The sequence below is a fragment of the Phyllostomus hastatus genome, unplaced genomic scaffold (genome assembly GCF_019186645.2).
Source record: "Phyllostomus hastatus isolate PE091 unplaced genomic scaffold, TTU_PhHast_1.1 phas_contig_468, whole genome shotgun sequence".
In the NCBI taxonomy this organism is placed as follows: Eukaryota; Metazoa; Chordata; class Mammalia; order Chiroptera; family Phyllostomidae; genus Phyllostomus; species Phyllostomus hastatus.
In genome coordinates this window covers 3,720,750-3,742,882 of record NW_025333884.1, presented here as the reverse complement: position 1 = coordinate 3,742,882, position 22,133 = coordinate 3,720,750, and the positions used below count along the sequence as shown (strand labels likewise).

General features: G+C 51.8%; 2 protein-coding genes across 3 annotated transcripts in view; one reads left to right on the top strand and one right to left on the bottom strand.

Annotated features, from left to right (window-relative positions):
* The window catches only part of ARHGAP35 (Rho GTPase activating protein 35), a 113,544-nt gene extending 111,542 nt beyond the window's left edge, over positions 1-2,002 (bottom strand). For both annotated transcript variants that reach the window (XM_045845061.1, XM_045845062.1), the window contains exon 1: positions 1,793-2,002. The gene's annotated coding sequence lies outside the window, so the exon portion shown is untranslated. The remainder of the gene's footprint in view (positions 1-1,792) is intronic.
* An 8,704-nt stretch (positions 2,003-10,706) lies between these two features.
* Positions 10,707-20,334, top strand: AP2S1 (adaptor related protein complex 2 subunit sigma 1). Its single transcript, XM_045845299.1, has 5 exons — positions 10,707-10,863; positions 13,771-13,920; positions 19,117-19,230; positions 19,710-19,769; positions 19,962-20,334. The coding sequence occupies exons 1-5, from the start codon at positions 10,861-10,863 to the stop codon at positions 20,061-20,063; spliced, it is 429 nt and encodes a 142-aa protein (XP_045701255.1). The 5' UTR covers positions 10,707-10,860; the 3' UTR covers positions 20,064-20,334.
* The last annotated feature ends 1,799 nt before the right edge of the window (positions 20,335-22,133 follow it).

Sequence of the window (22,133 nt, the reverse complement as noted above, 5' to 3'; positions counted from 1 at the left end):
AAGAAAAGGGGAGGGAGAAAAGAAGTCACTGAGGAACAGAACTGGGGGAGGTGTTTCAAAAGGAAGAAAAGAATCCATCCAAGAACTCAGGAGGCTCTAAGAGGGGGGTTTGGGGTGGGGAGGAAGGCGATGATAGGAAGGAATGGTTGAAAATGCATCTCTAATAATGGGCAGAATTGGGGGAAGGAGGACTCTAAAAAGAGGTACAAGATAGGCAAAGTGGAGAGGACGAACACAAGAAAGGAGAGAGGCCAGGCTGAGAGCTGAACCACAACAGTGTGGGGACAGAAGGTCAGGCAGTAATCTTAGAACTGAGAGGCAACAAAGGTGGGAGGCAGTTCCAAGAGGACCAGGGTTAAAGAGGACCACTCTGAGACAGACCGGCAGCAGGAAAAGTTGAAATGAGTCCAAAAAATAGGTGAGCAAGTGGACAGCTCCAAAGGGACAGAGCTGGGAAGAAGACATTAAACAGAGGACAGAAATGAACACATGAAAGAGCAGGTGCAAAAAGGATCTGGGGGGAGGTGTGTGAGATGAGGAATGGGAAGGAGAGGGGATGGTGGGTCAGAGAGAAGTTACTGATGCTTTAATGAAGTAAAGGGCAAATCTAAGAAGGGCCAAAAGGGAGACAGAGGACTTGAAGCAAAGGGGCTAGAAACAGGTCTAAAGCGGAGAACTGAAGGGGAAATGGGTCAAAGAAAAGGGGAGAGAATGAAGGAAATGGCTCAAAAGTGCCAATAAGAAGGTGAGGAGAGAAAACCTGAAGAACACTGGGTCAGACCGAGTCCTCAGGGCAGCACCGAGGCTGCAGAGGAAAAGACAGCAGAGAAGTGAATGGCAGAAATGAGAGACCTGCAGGGTCAGAGACCCAAGGGAGGCTGCTTCAAGAAAGGCAGAGTCAGAAAGCAAGCAGGTTAGGGAGCACAGCAAGAGCTGAGATCAGGTAAGGGGCAAGACGGGGAGGCAGAAAAGTCTGGAAGAGAGGAACAGGTCTGAATGGCAAAGAGAAGCAAGACCTGAGAAGGGGAGAAGACAGCATGAGAGAGCAGGTAGCAGAACCACAGTATGTATGGAAGGGTCAGGGAGCCCAGGGGCACCCTTTGGATGCAGCAGGTGCTGTGTAATGGGCAGCAGGGCCCAAGACAGGTGAAATTAAGTCCGAGGAGAAGATCTGGGTCAGCAGTGCGAGACTAACAGGGTCTCAGAAGGCTCTCTAAGGAGGTGAAACTGCAGGTCCTAGAGGGACAGCTCCTGAAGATGCAAGATTCTGAAAGGACGAGTAAGAGTAGATGGGTCAAAAAAGAGGGCAGATCCAAAGAGTGCTAAGAGCGGACTCGGAGAGGAGGCAGAAGGGTCAGGAATCTCAAAGTGGGGATCCAGCATTAAGGGATGGAGAAGGGTCACTGAGGCAGTAGGTCCCACGAGCACTGCAGAGGCCAGGAGGGGCGAAGAAGGAAGGGGGGCGCAGAATTGGGAGCAGAGTGGCTTAAGTGCAGGGGTGGACGAAGCGGATACCGAGATCCCAATCGGAGGGTGGAGGCAAAAGCAGAGACAGCAGGGCCGGGGCAATTAGGGGCATCTCCGAAGGGCCGGCGGGCCCCGCGAGCCGGGCCGCAGTAGGAAGCTGCGGGGCCGGCGGGGTCCGGGGGGCTGGGGGGCCGCTCCCTCCCCTCCCCCTCCGGCTCCTCCATTGTTCGCGGGCTCCGGGCCCCGCGGTCCCCGCCTCCCCCAGGACCCTGCAGCGGGGCGGCGCCCAGCCTCGCTGCCGGGGCCCGCGAGCTCGCGCACTCACCAGCTGGGCACCCTCAGCGCGGCCCCGGCCTCCGGGATCCCGGCAGCGGCGACGGCGGCCCCGGCGCCATGTTCTGCTGCTCCTGGTCTAGCGGCGGCTGAGGCGGTGGCGGCGGCTCCGGCGGCAGGGGGCCGGGTGGACCCTCCCTCGCGGTCTCCCTCCTCCGCCTCCTCCACCTCCTCCTCCCGCCGCGCCGCGGCTCTCCCTCGGGGCCGGGGGGGCGGGGAGGGGAAGGGGGAGGGGCGGGAACCAGGAGAGGGCGGACCAGCCTCGCTCGCTCGCTCCCTCCCTCCTTCGCAATGGCGGCGGCGGCGCCCCTTTCCTGCGCCCGCCGCTCCCTCGCGCGCGCCCCCTCACTACTGCGCGTGCGTGGCGCTGGGACCGTTGCAGGATAACGGCCCCTGGGCGCGCGCCGCGAGGGGACAGCCGGCGCGAAGTAGGGTGAGAAGCGAGAGCGCGTGCGTGCCTGAGGGACTCACTGTCACCGTCGCGGCGTGTGGTTGGGAACCGCCGCAGAGGGCGCAGTGCGCGTGCGCCCCAAGAAAATGCCACTACTGCAGTGAATGCGGCGCGAGCTGGAGCTCGAAGCAACCCGCGACCAGGCAGCGTGGGGCGGGCAAGTGCGCCTGCGCGGCGAGGGCTGCCAGCCGCCGCAGCTACTAGCACGAGGCAGAGGGAGTGGCAGGCCGGAGGCGCGCGGCCGAAGCAGTATACCCCCGCCCCCCCCCCCTTGCACTGGCTCTTGGAGAAAGCTAGAGCGGAGAGGCCCGTTCTGCGGGGGCGGGGGCTAGGGGTGCGATTCCGCTCGCGCGGGACCTGACTAGCCAATGGGAGGCAAGGGAAGGTGGGTTTGCCGCGCCAGCCGCAGCCCCCGGGATAACGGAGGAGGAGAGAGGGAAAGACGTAACGTGGGGCGGTGGGGAGGGACTAAGAAGGAGGGAGCGCACCCTGCAAGGAAGTTGACTGGGGAACACGGGGATGCGTGGCCCGCCTCAGCCCAGTCTGAGCCTCACAATTCGCCTTTGCCGAAGAAGGGGCGGGGCTGGGGAGCGCGTGCTCTTTGCCCGGGCAGTGAAGGAAATCTACAGACCACACGCTGGGTCGGGTTTCTGTGGTCGCCAGAAACCTGGGAAAGGGGCGAAGGCCCAGTCCTGACTGCTCCCGGCCTCCAAGTAGCATTACACAGGTGACTGCAAGTGTCAGTTTGGGCGACTGGAGGGGAAATAGTAGTCATGGGAAGTTACCCGCTGTAACACCTGAGTTCCTCTGAACTGAGGATGGGTTCCTCGGACCCCTCCGGGAGCCAGTCTCTTCATCTATAAAGTGTAATAATCATCTTACCTTCCTCTTAGAGATGCTGCGAGAATTAAATGAGTTATATGTGTAAAGCGCCTAAAATCATCCCATAACTCTGTAAGTGACGATACAATTACATGCGGTCAAGTTTTAAAACCTCCCATTAAATAAAAGTTTTGTGATTACTGGTCACGGTTGTTTCCATGACCTTTTTCTTTTTTAATTTACCATTTATTAATGCACGAAATCTGGTTTTTAGATGTTAGTGACTTTTTAAAAGTTTGTTTTAAACTCTGGGAACCAAACAAGTACGTAGGCTAGATTTTTCTCTGGGCTGCCACTACAAACCCTGTTTTGTAAGTGATTTTGCGATTACCTGAGGAAACACCAGAAAGACTGGAGGGAGGGGACACCGGATTCTCTTACCTACAATTAATGTCTGTACAACTGCAATGCAGTGTTCCCGGTCCTTCCAACCTTGGGAAATGTGTGAACTGATAGCACCTAGAGGAGAAACAAGGGTGGGCTCACTCAATGGACCTAGATGTCCCCTCCCAGCCCCCCCTTTTTTATTTTAATTGTTGTTCAAGTACAGTTTTCTCTCTTTTACTCCCAGCCCAGCCCCCCACCCTCCCCTTTTTTGAAGCCCATCAACTCTACCTTATCCTTCAAGTCTCAGCTTGAAATCACTTCCTCAGGATGACCTCCTGGATTTGTACTGACCCTTCATGCTTTGATAAAAAGGGGCAATTTAGCCCTGGCTGGCATAGCTCAGTGGATTGAGCGCAGGCTGCGAACCAAAGGGTCCCCGGTTTGATTCCCAATCAGGGTACATGCCTGGGTTGCAGGCTACGTCCCCAGTGGGGGCCGGGGCCCTGTGAGAAGCAACCACACATTGATGTTTCTCTCTCTTCCTCCCTTCCCCTCTCTAAAAATAATAAAATCTTAAACAAAAATAAAAAATGGGCATTTTATGCTAGGCAACATTCTAAGCACTTTAAACAACTCACTTGATCCTTCACAACATCTTTTGAGTAGGTTATAGTTGTTATTCTACTGAACAATGCACAGAGAGGTTGCACAGCTAGTAAGCTAGTGGTGGATTTGCGATTCAAAGCCAGACAAGTGGATGGAGGACAGTCTTTATTCTTCATAGCACTGCATCAGAGTTTGAAGTTCTATATTGTATCACCATTATCATCACACATATATGTGAGCCAATTGAATTCAGGGACTCTGGCTAGTCCTCAGTTTAGCAAATGGCCCACAATAAATATTTGTTAATGATGTGAATGAAAGGATCCAATGCTAAATAAAGGGGATGATGGCAAACAATGGAGACAAGCATGGTATCCAAAAAGACACAGACCTTGTCCAATGACTAACTCCTACCTTTCTTTCAGATGTTAGCTCAGATGTCCCCTCTTCCAGGAGGTCCTCCCTGATCTAGCAGGCTAGGTCAGGCTCCCTGTCTAGGCCCCCATACACAGCCCCTTTGAGTCTTCATTTAAGCCCTGACCACCCTGGGTTGTCCCTGTCTAGTGATGGGTATGGGTCTTTCTTTCCCACCAGATTGTGAGCCCCATAAGGACAGGGCTGGAACCCTCAGTCACTATTGATGTTCCCAGTACAGGTCCAGGCACAAGGCATGGGCTCAGGCAGGGTTTCCCTGAACAGACAAAGGTCCTCCCAGCTTTGCAATTCTTTCCAGTGCGAGTAAGGGCAGGTGTCAGCTGAGCAAGACAACCACAGGAAGCAGGCTTCCCTGGGGGCAGCCGCCCCCGCACACCCCACTAGCCTCTAGTCCAGAATAAATAAACAACCGAGTAAACAATTATCTGACAGAAAGAAGTGCCGACTGCCAAGATTTTCCTAAGCGCTGCCCTAGAGGCCCTGATGTTCAGGACAGGGAGTCGAACCAATCCGAGAGGTAGAATAGGTACGAGGAAGGACCTGGGACTCCTGACCTGCATGGGAGAGATGCACAGTCAGAAAAACCCACAGAAGAGCTTTGAAAAGAGGGCGGAAGTGCTGGAGTATATTTTCTCTCCATTTCTCAGAATCAGAAGAATCAGAAGCCTCGGGTAGCTCAGTTGGTTCAAGCATCTTCGGGATACACCAGGGTTGCGGGTTCGTTCCCAGTCAGGGCACACACAAGGAGCTGATGTTTCTCTTCTTGCTGTCTCGCTCTCTCTCGATTCAATAAATTAATTTTTTTTAAAAAAAGGAAGAAAGGAAGAGAGAAAGAATCAGAGGGTGGGCACCAAGTCTGCGATTGACCAGCGCATAAGTGTGTTCACAGCGCCGCCTACAATCCGATTTGAGGAAGCTACAGCTCGCTGGTACCCAGGGAGAAGTCGGACAGCGGTAACTCTTCCCCCATTGGCCAGGAGGTCAGCCAATCACAAGAAAGGAGGCGGGAAGGTTCGGATTCACTGAATTATTCACTCCCAGAGTCTGACAACCGGTTCTTGACACGTAGTGGGCACGCACGGAATATCCGATGGAAGAATGGATGATGAACCTCTCAATTTCTATAAACTTTAAAAATTGAAATATAACATGCATACCGAGAAGTGCACAAATCATCATAAGTGTACACAAAGAGAACATATGCCCATAACCAGCACCCAGGTTAAGAAACAGTGTGACCAATGTCTCAGGAGCTGCCCCGCTCCGGTGTCCCCTATCAGTTCCTCCCCTCCCCCCAACAAGAACTATTGTTCTTACTTCTATGGCCGTAGATTAGTTTCGCCTGTTTTTATACTTTATATAAATGCAATTATATACTAAGTGGCCTCTTTTGATCAACACTGTTTGCTACATTCATCCAGGTTATTGTGTGTAGATGTAGATCGTTCATTCTCAGTGCCGTGTAGTAAGTATTCTACTGTGTTAATACCATGATGTATTTACCGATTTTGCTCTTGGTGAGCATCTGTGTAGTTACCACATTTTAGCAGTAATGGATAGTGCTGCTATGAGCAGTCTACAGTATGTCTTTTAAAAAAGATTTTATTTAGCCCTGGCTAGCGTAGCTCAGTGGATTGAGCGCGGGCTGTGAACCAAAGTGTTGCAGGTTCGATTCCCAGTCAGGGTACATGCCTGGGTTGCAGGTCATGACCCCCAGCAACCACACATTGATGTTTCTCTCTCTCTCTCTCTCTCTCTCTCTCTCTCTCTCTCTCTCTCTCTCTCTCTCCCTCCCTTCCCTCTCTAAAAATAAATAAATAAAATCTTTTAAAAAATTATTTTTATTTATTTTAAAAATAAATAAATAAAATCTTTTAAAAAAGATTTTATTTATTTTATTTTCAGACAGAGGGGAAGGGAGGGAGAAAGAGAGGGAGAGAAACATCAATGTGTGGTTACCTCTTATGCGCCCCCTGGGGACCTGGCCTGCAACCCAGGCATGTGCCCTGACTGGGACTCAAACCTGTGAACCTTTGGCTCGCAGGCAGGTGCTTAATCCATTGAGCCACACCAGCCAGGGTTTAATTATTTTTAATTATACAATAATTTATAAGTTTCTTGTCCTTGCAAAAATTTAAAATGCAGTCTCCCTTGGACAACCCAAACCTGTTACACTTGCTTCTCCAGAAACGTATTTTCTTCCAGATCCCTCTATACCATTACATGAATGCAATATGGTATAGTGGCTAGAGGCATCATATCTGGAGGCAGAATGCCTGGGCTAGAATCTCAGCTCTACCATTTATTGACAAGCAATGTAACCTTGGGCAAGTTACTTAACTTCTCTGTACCTCAGTTATTCCCTCGTCTGTAAAATGGTGTTGATAACATCAGTACTACCTTACAGAGTTGTTTTGAGGTTTCAATAAATGAATTGCTTAGAAAAATATCTGAAACAGAGTAGACACTATATCAGTGAGAGCGACTACTGAGATGTGAAGCTATTTCTGTAACGTGAATTGTGCGACATTTTTGTGTTGAAATATGAATAACATAAAATTTGCTATTTTAACCACTTTTAGGGGTGCAGTTCAAGGGCATTAAGTACATTCACAATGTTGTTCAACCATTACCACTGTCCACTTTCAGAACTTTTTCATTCTACCAAACTGAAACTCCATGCCCATGACACAGTAACTCCCTTTCTGCCTCCCTCCCACGCCCCAGCCCCTGATAACCTGCATTCTGTTTTCTGTTTCTATAAACTCTAGTATCTCATACACATGGAAGCATATAACATTTGTCCTTTTGTGTCTAGCTTATTACATTTAACCTAAAGTTTTTGAAGCTCATCCATGTATAGCATGTACCAGAACGCCATTAGTTTTCAAGGTTAAATAATGTTCTGTTGTATGTATGTACTACGTTTTGTTTCTCCATTCATCCGCTGGTGGACACTTGGGTTTTGGGCTACTGTAACATTGCTATGAATGTTGGTGTACAAGTATCTAGGTAAGTCTGTGTGTTCAGTGGTTTGGGTTATGTATCTAGTAATAAAATTGCTAGATCATCTGGTAATTCCATGTTTAACTTTTCTGAGGAATCACCAAACTGTTTTTCACAGCTGATGAACCACTTTACATTCCCACCACTGATGTATGAAGGTTCACATTACTCCACATCCTTGCCAACACTTGTTTACTGTGTGTGTGTGGGGGGGGGAGAGAAATAAGAGCCATCCTAAAGGCTGTGAAGTGGTAGCTCACTGTAGTTTTGATTTGCAATTTCCCAAAGACTAGTGATGTTAAGCATCTTTTCATGTGCTTATTGCCATTTGTAGATATTCTCTGGGAAATTGTCTATTCAAGTCCCTTGCCCATTTTTTGAAATGGATTGTTTGTTGTTGTTGTTGAGTTGTAGTTCTTTGTATACTCTGGATATTAATCCTTATCCGATACGTGCTTTGCAAATATTTTATCCCATTCTATGGGTTGTCTTTTCATTCTCTTGATAGTGTCCTCTGGTGGATAAAAGTTTTAAGTTTTCACAAAGTTTCATTTATTTTCTCTTTTGTTGCTTATGCTTTTAGCATCATATAAATCATATCACTTTTGAAAAGTGTGGCAGACATTAGCCAAGTGGTCAAACTCAATCTCAACAAGGATGAGACAGATCAATATCTCATGCCCCCAGTAGGATCCTCTGAGAAGGATACAACATTGCTTCTGTGATATTCCCGCCAAAAAGTGTCAAATCTAGATCTAATTATGAGGAAACTTCACACAAGCCCAAATTAAGGGACATTTTGCAAAATAACTGATGTGGGCTCTTCAAAAATGCTAATGTCTTGAAGCAATGAGGAGGTGAACATGACAATTAAATGCAACCTGTGACCCTGGATTGGATTCTGGAACAGAGAAATATGTAAGGACTGTCACTGAGCTGATGCAGGACATTTTTTAAAAGAATGTGTTTATTTATTCATTTATTTATTTATTTGAAAGAGGGGAAAGGAGGGAGAGAAACATCAATGTGTGCTTGCCTCTTGCATGCCCTCTACTGGGGACCTGTTCTGAAACCCAAGCATGTGCCCTGACTGGGAATTGAACCACTAACCCTTGGTTCACAGACTTGCGCTCAATCCACTGAGCAACACTGCCCAGGGTGACAGGGTGTTACTTTTGAGGCAAGGTCATAAAAGACATTGCAGCTTCTGCCTTGCCCTTCCTCGGATCGTTCACTGTGAGGAAAACAGCTGCCACGTGAGGACACTTACATGTCCTTGCCCAGTGGTCCCCTTGGTGAGGCCTTCAAATAGCCAGTGTTCATCAGCCAGCTTTCTGAGTGAGCAACTTAATGAGAGACTCTAGGCTAGAACCACCCAGCAAAGCTGCTCCCAAATTCCTGCCCCATGGGAACTGTGTGAGATAAAAAATGTCAACTGTTGTTTGCTAAGTAATTTTTTTTAATTTACATAATGTCTTGAACTATTTCCCCTGAGTGCTATCTGGGATGGGGATAGTGTCTGTCTTCCCGTTCATTCATTTATTCAGTAAATATTTCTCGAACACCAGACCAGTGCCAGGCACTAGGCTAAGCACTGGGGATCAGGGTTGGGACTAATTTGAAGCAAACAAGGTGTCCAGAGAACAAACTTCAAGGAAATGCTCACTTTTAGGCTCATGCAAGGGCTAGACCAGCACCTAAGTGTGAGTGCCTTTTAAAATTTTCCACCCTGGGCCCCTTCCTTATTTCACCCAGGTCCCAACCCCACTGGAGACTGAGTAGGCAAATAATGATCGCTGGCCTCTTTTTGCCATTGCAGTTATTCAATAGTTTTGTGTTGGTTCTTCTGCCAATACTACACTTTAAATTTACATTGTTCTAGGGTATGCTTTGTTTTTATTAGGGCAAGTCTTCCTTCAGTATCAACAGTAATACCCTTGTTAGGTGCTTCTATGGGCCATATTGTATTCTAGGCAATGTGGATGCAGCTAACAGACAACGTTACTACCCTCAACAGCTTACCACTTAATGGGAGATCTAGACCACACACAGGCACCAAATGAAATCATTACAAGTTGTAATAAAGCCTATTAAAATTAAGCTAACTGGCCCTAGCTGGTGTGGTTCAGTGGATTGAGCACCAGCCTGTGAATCAAAGGATTGCTGGTTCAATTCCCAGTCAGGACATATGCCTGGGTTGTGGGCCAGGTCTCCAATGGGCGCATGCGAGAGGCAACCACAAATCGATATTTCTCCCTTTCTCCCTCTCTTCCCACATGTCTAAAAAAATAAATAAAATATTAAAAAAATAAACTAACTGCTTGCCTACAGAATTTGGGGGAAAGGGGAGGGAAACTTTGTGTGTAGGGTCCTCTAAACAATCTGTGGTGATGACGATTACACTAAAGAAAGAAAAGAAGTCAGATTTAGAATGAACTAGAATGAACGGGGGAGGGTCTTCCAAGTAATAGCAAGCACAAAGTAAAGGCACGAATTGGGAAAGCCCTTGGTGTATTCGAGTAGCTTAAAGAAGACAGTGTTCCTCTGGATAGGAAGTAAGAAGATCCCCACTACCTGATGTATGTTAAACTGATATTTATTGAGCACTTACTATGTGTCAAGCACTGTGGTAAGTACTTTCGAAACTTGTCAAAGCTTTTGAACGATCATACCGAGGTGACCCTTTGATCTCTCCTTTTTTATAGAGGAATTGAAAGAAGTTGCTGGCCCAAAGTCACACAACTAGGAAATGCAACGGCAGGATTTGCACACAATTCTAGCTTCCAAATTCACGCTCTTAAACTACTGTCCGTCTTCCACAGGGAAACACTCAACATATTTTAAACAAAGTACTGGGTGAGCACAGAAAGGCAGTAACATTTCTAGGTCCTTACTACCCTCGCCCTGGCCCGCAGTTTTTAGTTAAAACTACGATTCCCAGCAGTTCCTTCTCACCTTGGAGGTGGGGCCAGTGGAACTACACTTCCCAGAATGCAATGTTCACCTTGCTGGCTGCCACGCATTTCGGGAATTGTAGTCCTCACGTGCCGCCCCCGCCCCCCGCCCCCCCACCCCTATACCCCACCCACAAATCCTAGCAGGCATTTCCGCGCAGTGAGAAACGGGCAGTCGCGCAGCACGTCGGGAAGAAGGGCCGTCTTTTTATCCCGGCTTGCCATCCGGACGCCCAAAACCATTTTTGGACTACAATTCCCAGCGGGCTGTGCGCGAGAGAGCAAGAGGGTTTTTCTGCCGGAAGTCCGCTCTAGCCTTGGGTCCCCCAACTGCTATCGGAGCCGGAGCCGCCCAGTCGCCGAGGGACCAGGGCAGCTGGGGTCCGGACGGGGGTCGCCATGGTAACGGGGGCGCGCTCAAGTTGGGGACTAGAGAAGGGTGGGTCCACGTGCAAAAAAGAGGCTCGGTCGGGTACTGACAAGCGCCCCCGTCGCTGTACGATGGTCTGGGCCGGGCGCGGGCTGTAGGCATTGGGGCCGATCAAAGGCCAGGAACCGGAGAACTGAGCGATGATTCTATACGCGGGGGTTACATTGGGGTTCTGAAGGCTAGGGGTCATTGGAGATCAGGTGGCAAGGGGAGAGGGCTGTACGAGTGGGTGACGTTGGAGGTGATGCGGGGGTTGAAACTGGGAGGCAATGTCTTGGAGGTAGGAAAACGGAATTGGAGGTGGGGAAGGCGATTCCCAAGAAGAAGGCCCTCTGGGAGTATGGCAGGAGCGTGGAAGAAGAATGAGAGGAGTCACCGACCTCGGGACAGAAGAGAAGGGGTCTCTAGAGGCAGGAAGCTGGCATTGCAGGCGCAGAGGGGGTGTTTCAACGGGCGAGGTACTGCCGATGAGAGACTGGGAAGTAGACCACTGCAGGGATGGGCCTTTAGAATCGGGGAAACTGCTGGAAGGGGAAGAAGGCTTGGAAGTGGGGAGTGGATAATAGAAATGAATGGGGTGCAGTGTAACAGGTCTTTCAATGGGGGGAGATAAGTTGGGGGGTCGGAGTGGGCCTGGAAGTGAGAGAAAGATGGATGGGGCTTTTGGAGCAAGGACTGGGCGTTGGATTTGGCACCGGATCCCTGGGATGGGGCTTTGAATCCTAAGAAAGGATTCTTTGGGCAGGGAGCCGGGAAAAGAGATGAATGCGGGTGGGTGTCAGAACAGCTCTCCCTCAACTGTGTAGGGTTGCTTCTAGCTCTCCTTTCCGAATGCCCCATATATCTCCACTCTGTGTGTCAAGCCACAGCCTGCCTGGTGTGGAGCCACCCCACCCCCACCCATGCCCATTTCCTTTCTGATCCGACCCCTGTCCTGCTAGGAAGTGGTTTTCTCTGGCTCAGCAGAAGGGGTTCTTGGAAGGAGAGTGTAATATCCTGTTCCCAGCCCGCTTGATTGGTTGGGCAAGGGGAGGAGAGTATGTGGAGAATGAGACCCAGGAAAGAGAGTGGACTCTCCTGAAAGGGTAGAGGCTCCCACAAGGCAGGGTTAAGGGGGTTCAGAGCCAAGTCCCTGGGCTCCCAGCTCTGCTTGCTGGCTCTGAGACCCTTTTGTCTGAGCTTCAGTTTCTTTATCTATGAAATGGGCATAAGCGTGCTTTCCTCAAGTAGAGCTGGGCCTAAGGCAGGCTTCCTGGCTGGGTGAACTTGGGCCATGGTTTTCTCAGTCAAATGATGAATTACAATACTACCAAGAACTAATACTTACATTTCACGTAGTCTGTGCTAGTCAGTGTACTATATCCCTTATGTTTATTAACCTGTGCAACAGCCTTATAAGGGAGGGACTCTCATTATGTCCATTCTACAGAAGGGAAAACTAAGGCCCAGAGAAGTTAAGTGACTTGCCCATGGACACACAGCGAGCAATGCCAGGATTCACTCAGACTCCAGAGTTTGTGTTCTTAGCCACCTGGTCACATACACCTCGGTCGTAATTATAGTTAATGTTGTCGAGTGCTCAGTGTAATAGGCAGCCTGCTGAGCACTTGTTCAGTTTCACAGTAGTCCTGTGACAGTTGACCTGGCATTTCAGAATCAAAAAACCCACAAAATTTCTGGCCACCACTGATGATGATTATGGCTGACCCAGCGTTCATAATCTGAGCCAGGCACTGTTCTGGGTACTTTGTATAGATTGTACACCCCTCATCACAGCCTCACGTGGCCCTATTTTCTAAGTGGGTAAACTAAGGCACCAAGCAGTTAAGACACTTAAGAAGTGGCAGATGCTTTGGCAAATAGCTTAGCAGTTCCTGAAAAAGTTTGGTATGACCCAGCAATTCCACTCCTAGGTATCTGTCCAAGAGAAGTGAAAACTTACGACCACCTAAAAACTTGTACATGAATGTCCATAGCAGCATTATTTGTAATCACCAGAAAGTGTAACCAACCCAAATGTCCACCCACGGACAGATGGACAAACAGAATGAGGTCTAGCCATAATGTAGGATGCTATTCAGCCGCAAAAAGGAATGCAGCGCTGGTCCAAGGTGCAGCACAGATGAGCTTCGGAAACGTCATGCTGAGGGAGAGAAGCCAGACACAGGCCACACGCTGTGTGATCCCACTTACAGGAAATTCCAGGATAGGCAAACATGGGGACAGAGAGACTAGTTGTTGCTGCGGCCTGAGGGGGGACAATGACTGCTAATGGGTGGGGATAGTGGCGATTTTGGCACTGTTGTATCAATATACTAAAAACCATTGAACTGTGTACATTTTGCGTGTCTATGGTATGTGAACTATATCTCAATTTTTAAAAATAAGTAGAAAGAAGTTGGTGTTGCTGGGACTCCTACGAAAAAAGCCTGAAACTCCAACATTTACTGAATGCCTGCTATGTGTACGCCACTGAACTATCTTTATAAACTTATTTAACGTGCACAACAGCCTGATAAGATGGATCTTCTAAGGAAACTTGTTTTGCCGGCGGGGGGGGGGGGGCCGGGGATGGATGCTTGGGGAGGCAGATCTTTTGACCAAGGTCAGGCAGGCAGGAGGTGGCAGAGCCTCGGAATCAGGACCCTGGAGTTCCGAGGTGGCTGCTCTGTGAGAGAGAAATCACTCTATGGGGTGTTGGAGGGACCCAGGACGGGAGCAGGGGGCCAGGCCAGCCAGGCTGGGCCCTGGGGAAAGACAGGCAGCAGGGAGGTATGCACCTTTTCTCCCTGGTGGGGATGAGTGGAGCTGGTGGGTGTGTGTAGCCCTGTCCCTTGATCCCTGCCTCTCTCACTTCCTCCTCCCTTTGCTGCCCCCAGATCCGATTCATCCTCATCCAGAACAGGGCAGGTAAGACGCGCCTGGCCAAGTGGTACATGCAGTTTGATGATGATGAGAAACAGAAGCTGATCGAGGAGGTGCACGCTGTGGTCACTGTCCGAGATGCCAAGCACACCAATTTTGTGGAGGTGATGGACCCCCGCCCCCACCCCCCAGCCCCCATGCCACCCTGCCTCCTTTCACCCCTCCTACCCAGCTCAGCCTGTGCATGCTATAGCCCCTCAGATCCTCTTTCCTTCCCAGATTCGTTCATTCATTCATTCACCCAAGACACTCCTGGTTCGCAGTCTCCCTTTTTTATGGTACTTGGCATTGTGAAAATTTTCAGACATACAGATCAGTACAGGGAGGGAGAAGTTGACTGAAGATTCATGGCCCCACTGCCCAGATTTAATCAGTATTAATATTTTGCCTTTTCTCTTTCTGGGGGTAGCTGAAGAATTTGGGGGTGCCATTTATTTATTTATTTATTTGTTCATTCATTCGTTACTTTTAGAGAGAGAGAGAAAGGGAGAGAGGAGGAGAGATAAAGAGAAATATCAACTGGTTGCCTTCTTGTATGTGCCCCAACGAGGGATCGAATCCACAACCTGGGTATGTGCCCTGACTGGGAATCGAACCTGTGACGCTTTGGTCTATGGGACAATGCTCCAACCAACCGAGCCACACTGTTCAGGGCTTTTAGGTGCCTTTTAAAAGTCACTATAAAATGTTCAAACACCCAAAACTATAGAGAATACTATAACAAACCATCCCTTACAGTAGCATTTGAAATTAAGTTATAGTCAACATGATATTTCAGGTTACATCTTGGAAAATAAAGACCTTTCCTTACATTGCCACAGTATTTTTTTTTAAATCCTGCCCCGGCTGGTGTGGCTCAGTGGATTGAGTGCCAGCCTGTCAACCAAAGGGTTGCCAGTTTAATTCCCAGTCAGGGCACATGCCCGGGTTGCCTGCCAGGTCCCCAGTAAGGGGCATGTGAGAGGCAACCACACATTGATATTTCTTTCCCTCTCTTTCTCCCTCCCTTCCCCCTTTCTACAAATAAATAAACAAAATATTTTTTTAAAGTTTTTTAAATTCTCACCTGAAGATATGTTTATTGATTTTAGAGAGAGGAAGGGAGAGAGAGAGAGAGAAACATTGATCAGTTGTTTCCTGTACACACCCCGACTGGGGATGGAACCCACAACCTAGGTGTGTGCCCTGACCAGGAGTCGGACCTTCATGTTTTCGGTGTACAGGATGACGCTTCGACCAACCGAGCTACCTGGCCAGGGCACATTGCCACAATATTATTAGCAGACCTGGTAGAATTCATCATACTTCCTTAATATTACTCTATTACCCACTGAACATTTAAATTTCCCATACATTGTCAATGCTGATGGTTCAAAGCCAGTCAGAGGTCTCACCTTGCTGTGGTTGCTGTGTCTCTTCGGTCTCTTCATCAAGAAATCTCCACCTTTAATTCCTCTGGTGTTAGCCCATTTAAGACACCAGGCTGATTGATTGTCCTGCAGAATCCAACAAATATTTATTGAGAGGCTGCTGTGTTCCAGGCGCTGTCCTAGGCGCTGGGGACACTGCAGCAGACTTAACAGCTACAACCGAGCCCCGCCCTCAGAGTGAAGACACAGGGAGTCAAGCGGGCATAGGGGCCAGGACTGGAACGCAGAGTCTGTGGGGGGTGGGAGCACTGGGGTATGTGCCCTGGGGTTGGAATGCAGCTTTGAATGGCCTGCTCAGAAAATCCTCATTGAAGAGGTGACATCTGAGCCCAGAGCTAAAGGACTGAAGTGGGGAAAAGACATGATACTTGAGAGAGGAACATTCCAAGTGAGGGGAAGGGGCAGGTGCCCAGGCCCTGAGGCAGGAACACACGGGGGGCCTGCCTGGAACGGCAGGAAGGACGGCCTGTCTGAGGTGGAGTGAGGGGCGGGAGGAGGTGGGGACAGAGAGACACCAGGGGCAGATGGCGCAGGGCCTTGTGGGCTGTGGGAAGACTCGGGCCCTGCCTCTGAGTGACGTTTTGAGGTGAAGAGGGACTCGGGCGGAGCCCTCTGTAGGGGGCAAAAGCAGAAGGAGCAGGGAGGCTGCTGCAGGCGACGGGGACTGGTGTGGAAGCTGTGGGGGTGGCGAGAAGACTTGGAGGGAGAGCCAAGGACTGGATATGGAGTGTGAGAGGAAGCAGGGCCTCCGACAGGACGGCACTGTCATTTTCTGAGACAGGACAGGCTTCGGAAAGAGCAGGTGGAGATGAAGACCAGGGGTGAGGTGCCAGTCTGTCCCCATCCCAATTTAGACGTCCAGGAGGGAGCAGCAAGACTCACCAGGGGCGTGAGGATAGACAGAGGTGAGCAGAGACGAGGAGAGGTCAGAGCTGGAGGTGGGAGAGGAGGAGGGAAGCCAGGAGAGCTGGGTGTCCCAGCAGCCGAGGGGAAGGCATGTCCAGCAGGAGGACGGGCTGGCGCCTGGCTGCTGCCAGTGGAGGTCACTGGTGGCCTTGCTGAGAGCAGTGTGGCTGCAGAACAGGGGGCGCAGGAATGTCGGGGTACCCACTCTCAGGCACCCTGATGCCAGTGCTGTGCCGGGTCCCGTGCAGAGTGCTGGGAATGGACCTCTGAGGGACAGGGGGCACTCCAGGAGGCCTGCTGGTCAGAATGACACCAGGGCCTGAGCCTCAGATCCTAGTTTCCTCCCAATCCAGACCACACGTTCATTTGTTCATTTGTGTGTTTGTTTGCAACCATTTCTTACATGCCTCCTCTGTGGCCAGCCCTGTGCTCAGCTCACAGTGGGGACTGAGACAGCCCGGTAAGGGACACAGACACTGCCTGTGTCCAGACAGTGCCAGCCTAAACTGGGCAGGGCTAGGATGGAGCAGCCTGGCAGGAGGAGAGCACCTGACCCAGCAGGGGGTCAGGGAGGGCTTCTTGGAGGAGGAGGTGCAGTGGGGAATGAGTGAATTGGCCCTTCCCCCAATAAACTGGAGCATAGCATGAGGGGGAGATGTTAAATAATGTCTCTCTTATGAGATTGAGGTCCGGGCGGGCTTCTGGGAGGAGGAGACTTGTGAGGGGGAACAAAGGGACAAATAGCCAGCCAGAAGGCCCAGCCATTGAAACCTTCTTCCTCTTGTTTATTCATTAATGCACATTCCTCGGCACCGGTGTTAGTTCTCTGTTCCTGCTGTAACAATCCACCGCACACTTAGTGGTGTACAGTGACATGAACTAGTCGTTCATGAGGTCCGGTGTCCAACATGCGTGAGCAGAGCCAGCTCCCGGAGGCTCCAGGGTAGAAGGCATCTATCTCCTTGCCTTGTCAGCCACCGGGGTTCCTCAGAGCCAGCAGCATAGCATCTTCAAATCTCTTGACTCACCTCTCCTGCCTTCCTCTTTCCCTCATACGGACCCTTGTGATCACATTGGGCCCGTTCAGACAGTCCAAGGTCATTTCCCCACCTCAAGATCCTTTGCTTAACCTCATCTGCAAAGTCCCTTTTGCCATATGACGTCACCGGAGAGTTCACAGATTCCTAGGATTAGGGTGTGGATATCCCTGAAGGTGGGGGCATGGGGACATTATTCTGTACACTGAAGCACCTATGTCCAGGTGCTTTGATGTCCAGGGCGGTGCTGGATAGTGCTGGGGACACGGCGGTGACAGCCCCAGCCTTCCCTGTTGCGGCTCACCGTCCACGGACAGACAGACCTGCCCCTGGACAGTGACAGCTGGAGGGCTCGGGGCTGGGACAGAGCTCCGGTGGCTGGAGGAGCTCAGAGAGAGGCCCACTGCAGCCCGCAGGCAAAGACCTATCTGAGTAGGCAGCAGGAGACGTTGGGGCGCAGGGCCGGCCTCTGAGCAGCCCTGAGACTGAATCATAGAGGCAAGGCTGAGGAAGGAGCCAGCAGGGTGTCCGAAGGAGAGGGAGTGTCCCAGGAAGAGTGGCGTGAAGGGTTGAGCCCTACCGATAGCCCGCTGCTAAGAAGGGCAGTTGGGAACTTCTGCAGTTGAAGTTTTCCTGCCCTGGCCTCCCCTCCTGAACCCTCTCCCCAGAGCAGGAGTCTTCAACCACATGATCACAATCTGTATCCATTAAAAAAGAGAGGGAGAGCCCTGACCACTGTGGCTCAGTGGACTGGGCGTTGTCCTGCAAACCAAAAGGTCACTGGTTCGATTCCCAGTCAGGGATCAGGGCACACACCTGGCTTGCAGGCCAGGTCCCAGGTTGGGGAGGGGGCGTGCGAGAGGCAACCAATGGATGTATCTCTCACACCTCAGTGTTTCTCTCCCTTTCTTTCTCCCTCCCCTCTCTTCTCCCTAAATAAATAAAATCTTTTAAAAAAAAAGCGGAGTGTGCATCCTGATGCATGCTTATTAATCCATGGATTCTGTGTAGGCATCACGGTGCTGGTGTTAGAAATGAGCAAAAAAAGGATAGGCTGGGAAAGAAGAATAAAATCCAGGACGCTGTTGGCCCTCGAGGCTGCTGCCAGGTGGCGCCACAGCCCTGCCCGACAAGCCACTGCGGTTTCCTGGTGTGGACGAGCTCTGTGAGCTTTGCAGTCCAGCGTGCCCGCCTGTGTCTGTGTCTGCCTGTCTCCCAATCTGCTCCCACACACGTTAAATCGGAGTCCACGTCCCCACCCACACGTATTTGCTCCTGCGTTGTGTGTGTGTTACTGTGGACATTATATTACAGCTCAGTTAAGGGCAAGGCTGGGAGGGTCTTGGTTACAAGTGGTGACTCTGCTGCCTGGCACAGAGCCTGCCCCACGGTCGATGCTCAGGCAGTATTTGTGGAATGAATGAATGAATGAATGACTTGGTTCTCGGCTAAAGAATTTGACTCTTCAGGGGCAATAGGGAGCCACGGAAAGGTGAGATGGATGCTGTGGGACACGCCAGGCTCCCCCTTGGTTCTGGGCTTTTGTGGAAGCCGTTCCCTCTGCCTGGAACATGCCTGCCTGTTCATTACTGCTCATCCTCTACATCTCAGGTCGGGTGCCTCCTCTTCCAGGAAGCCCTCTGGACCACCAGGCTCAGTTAGCGGCCCCCTCTTCCAGGCTTCCACAACCCAGCCCTGCCCTCTCTGGGGATGTCTGAGGCTGACTTTGTCACCACTGGACTTTGAGCCCCAGGAGGGGAGGGCCAGGTCGGTCTCCATCATCACTGTGTCCCCAGCACAGGGCCAGACACAGAGCAGAGCCTCGGGCACCATGAGAGGAATGAAGAACTAAACGTTCTGGCCCGACTCTGCCCTGCTCACTGGGTCCTGGGCATGCCCTGTCCCTGACAGCCTCTCTGCCCCACAGTTTCGGAACTTCAAGATCATTTATCGACGCTACGCTGGCCTCTACTTCTGCATCTGCGTGGACGTCAACGACAACAACCTGGCCTACCTGGAGGCCATCCACAACTTCGTGGAGGTGCGAGCATGCACCGGAGGGAGGGTGGGCGGGGCCCCCGGGCGGCTTCTGGTACTGGGACCAGCCCTCGCCTCCCTCGCAGTCTGCACGCACCGCCTCGGTCTTCCCTCAGCAGCAGGCCAACTCTGTCTCTACCCCCCTCACTGTTTCTGTCTCTCTCCATGTTCCCGTGCCAGCCCACTCTTGTCTTTCTGCCGCCATCTATCTCCATCCCCGCCCCTCTCTGCCTGTGCGTCTCGTTTTCGTCTTTCTCCCTCTGCCTCGGTCACTGTCTTCTTTGCCACCTTCTTCTATCACTGTCTGATCTTAGTGCTTGTTTCTGTTTCTCACCACCTCTGTCTCCGTCTCCCTCTCTCTCGCTCCCTCCTCTCCGTCCCACCTTGGTCTCCGTGTTTTCCTGCCATCATGGCCTCTGTTCCTGTCTCTCTGTGTGTGTCTCTCTCCCTGCCCACCTCTCACCACCTGTCTTCCTCTCTCAGGTCTTAAACGAATATTTCCACAACGTCTGTGAACTGGACCTGGTGTTCAACTTCTACAAGGTGGGCCCCCGGGGAAGACGGGGCTGCGGGTGCCACAGGCAGGGGAGGGAGGTGCCACCTCTAGGGCTGCCCGGGGCTTCTGCTGGTTCCCCTTGCCTGGCTCAGGGCCTCAGAGCCCCCATCTCCCAGGCGCAGAGCAGCATCCGGATGCTGTCCCTCACACCGGGTCTCCCCATACCTCCCTTCACTCAGGTTTACACGGTCGTGGACGAGATGTTCCTGGCCGGCGAGATCCGTGAGACCAGCCAGACGAAGGTGCTGAAGCAGCTGCTGATGCTGCAGTCGCTAGAGTGAGGGCTGCGCAGCCCCTCGCCCCGGCCTCCCCATCTTGCCTGCCTGCTCACTCCCCAGTCCCAGGCCTGGGGCCCACCCAGCAGCCCCCTCCCCCAGCTGCCCAGGAGGAAGGCACCCAGCTGGGTCTGGGCCACAGGGGAGGAGACTGCACCCCACTGCCTCTGGGCCCCAGCTGTGGGCGGAGGCCCCCTTGCGTGTGTCAAGTAACTGTGCTGTTGTGTGATGCTGTGAGTGTGCGTGCGTGGAGCCCCCAATAAACCTGTGGTCCCCACCCGGCCTCGTGTCTGTCTTCCTGGGGAGCCACGGGCTCTCGGCACTGCCTGACATTGGTGCAGCAGTGAGTCAGTCAACAAACACTCCTCACTGTGCTGAGGAGACCCGTTCACACCGGCTCCTGCCCACGGAGGGCCCCCAAGACTGGAAGGGGTGACAGGTTTAGAAACCCAGCACTTGCCACTGAAATACTAATGTTCGTAGCTAGCGCCTCAGAGCACTGAGTGCTCCCAGGCATTGTTCTAAGCATTGACGCGCCTTGACTTGCTGAATCCTCATGAAGTATGGGGGAGGGGTGGTTAGCATGCCCGTGTTTCAGACTAGCTCAGGGAGGTTCCAAGCCTGCCCAAGGTCACAGAGCCAGGCGGTGGCTGAGCCACATTCTGAGCTAGTTTTGAGCCCAGGCGGGTGGCCCTAGCATCCTGTTTCATTTTTGTTTTTGTTTTTGTGTTGTTGGTTTTTTTTAACCACTAGACTGCATGGTTGTTGCGAGGGCGGGTGCTGAGCCTCCTGTTCAGTGGCTCCCAGCAGTAGCACTGCTGGCAGCCGCGCTGGGACAGTTCTTCACGGGAGGGACCATCCCAGGCACGGCCGGACTGGACTGTCGGCCCTCTGGCCCCTGTGATGAGAAGACACCCCTGGCCCGTGTCTGGTGCCCTCTGGCGGCAGTGCTCCTTCCCCCACGCCCACCGAGACCAGAGTGATGGCTGCTGGCCCCAGCCATGACCATGACCTGTGCCCTTGGCAGGCTGAGGCAGGCACCAGGCACGTGGTGGCCGCTCTTACCGATGTTACCCAGCCTCCCCGCGTCTCCCAGCGCAGCCACATACACGCAGGGTAGCCTTTGGGTGAGTCCACCGCCCCCGCCGCAGTCTCTTCATCTGGAAAATGGGGTGATAGCGTTCACCCCACAGGGGCACTTGAGGATTAAATGAGTCAATCCTGGGAAAGTTTAGGGTCGTGAGCACACATTGCCTGGGCAGACAATAAGTGCCCGCTGTGTGCACGGACGGCCCCAGCAGAGACACTGGTGACGTCTGAAGCAGTGGACGAGGAGCCCCAGCTCTAAAGAGTGGTGTTCGGCACGTGGGGATCTGAGGCTTGGAGGGGGGATTCCCTTATGGAGACTGTTACTGTATTCCTTCTTGCTGCTGCACCAACTCCGTGGCTTAAAGCAGCAAGGCTTCTAGACCAACCGCTCGTGCAGGCGGGGGGGAGCCATGCAGGCTGTGGCTGCAGCCCGGAGACGGGGTGGGGGCTGAGGCCATCCCTTAGCGGGCCCTGGGGAAAGAGCTGGTTTGAGGAACATGCTGAGGTGCTGGGGGCTGATCAGTTTCCGGTAGCTGCTATAAGGAATGCCCGCATGCTGGGTAGCTTCAGAGAAATGGATTCCCTCCCAGGCGTGGGGGTCGGAAGGCGAGATCAGGGTGTGGGCAGGGCCGTGCCCCCTCCGAAGGTTCTAGGGGAGGGTCCTTCCCGGATCCTTCCTCTCTTCTTCCAGCTTCCTGCACCGTTCCAATCTCCGCCTCTACCTTCACACGGCCGTTTCTTCTATGCCATTTCTTCTATGTCTGCATCTTCTCTTCTGTCCCTTGCAGGGACACTTGTCATTGGATTTAGGGACCACCAGGATAATCTAGGATGACCTCATCTCAAGACCCTTAATTTAATTACTTCTGCAAAGATAAATTTTTTTCCCAAATTAGGTCACATTCCAGGCTCCAGGACCTGGACATATGTTTCTGGGGAGCCGCCTTCAACTGACTAACGCGAGCGTGAGCCATCGGCCAGCCGGGA

Bases quoted from the DNA above. Each gene is read 5' to 3' on its own strand.
- AP2S1 (XM_045845299.1), top strand. The intron at 19,231-19,709 runs GTGCGAGCATGC...TTCCTCTCTCAG, and splicing joins CCATCCACAACTTCGTGGAG to GTCTTAAACGAATATTTCCA. The intron at 19,770-19,961 runs GTGGGCCCCCGG...CCCTTCACTCAG, and splicing joins TGGTGTTCAACTTCTACAAG to GTTTACACGGTCGTGGACGA.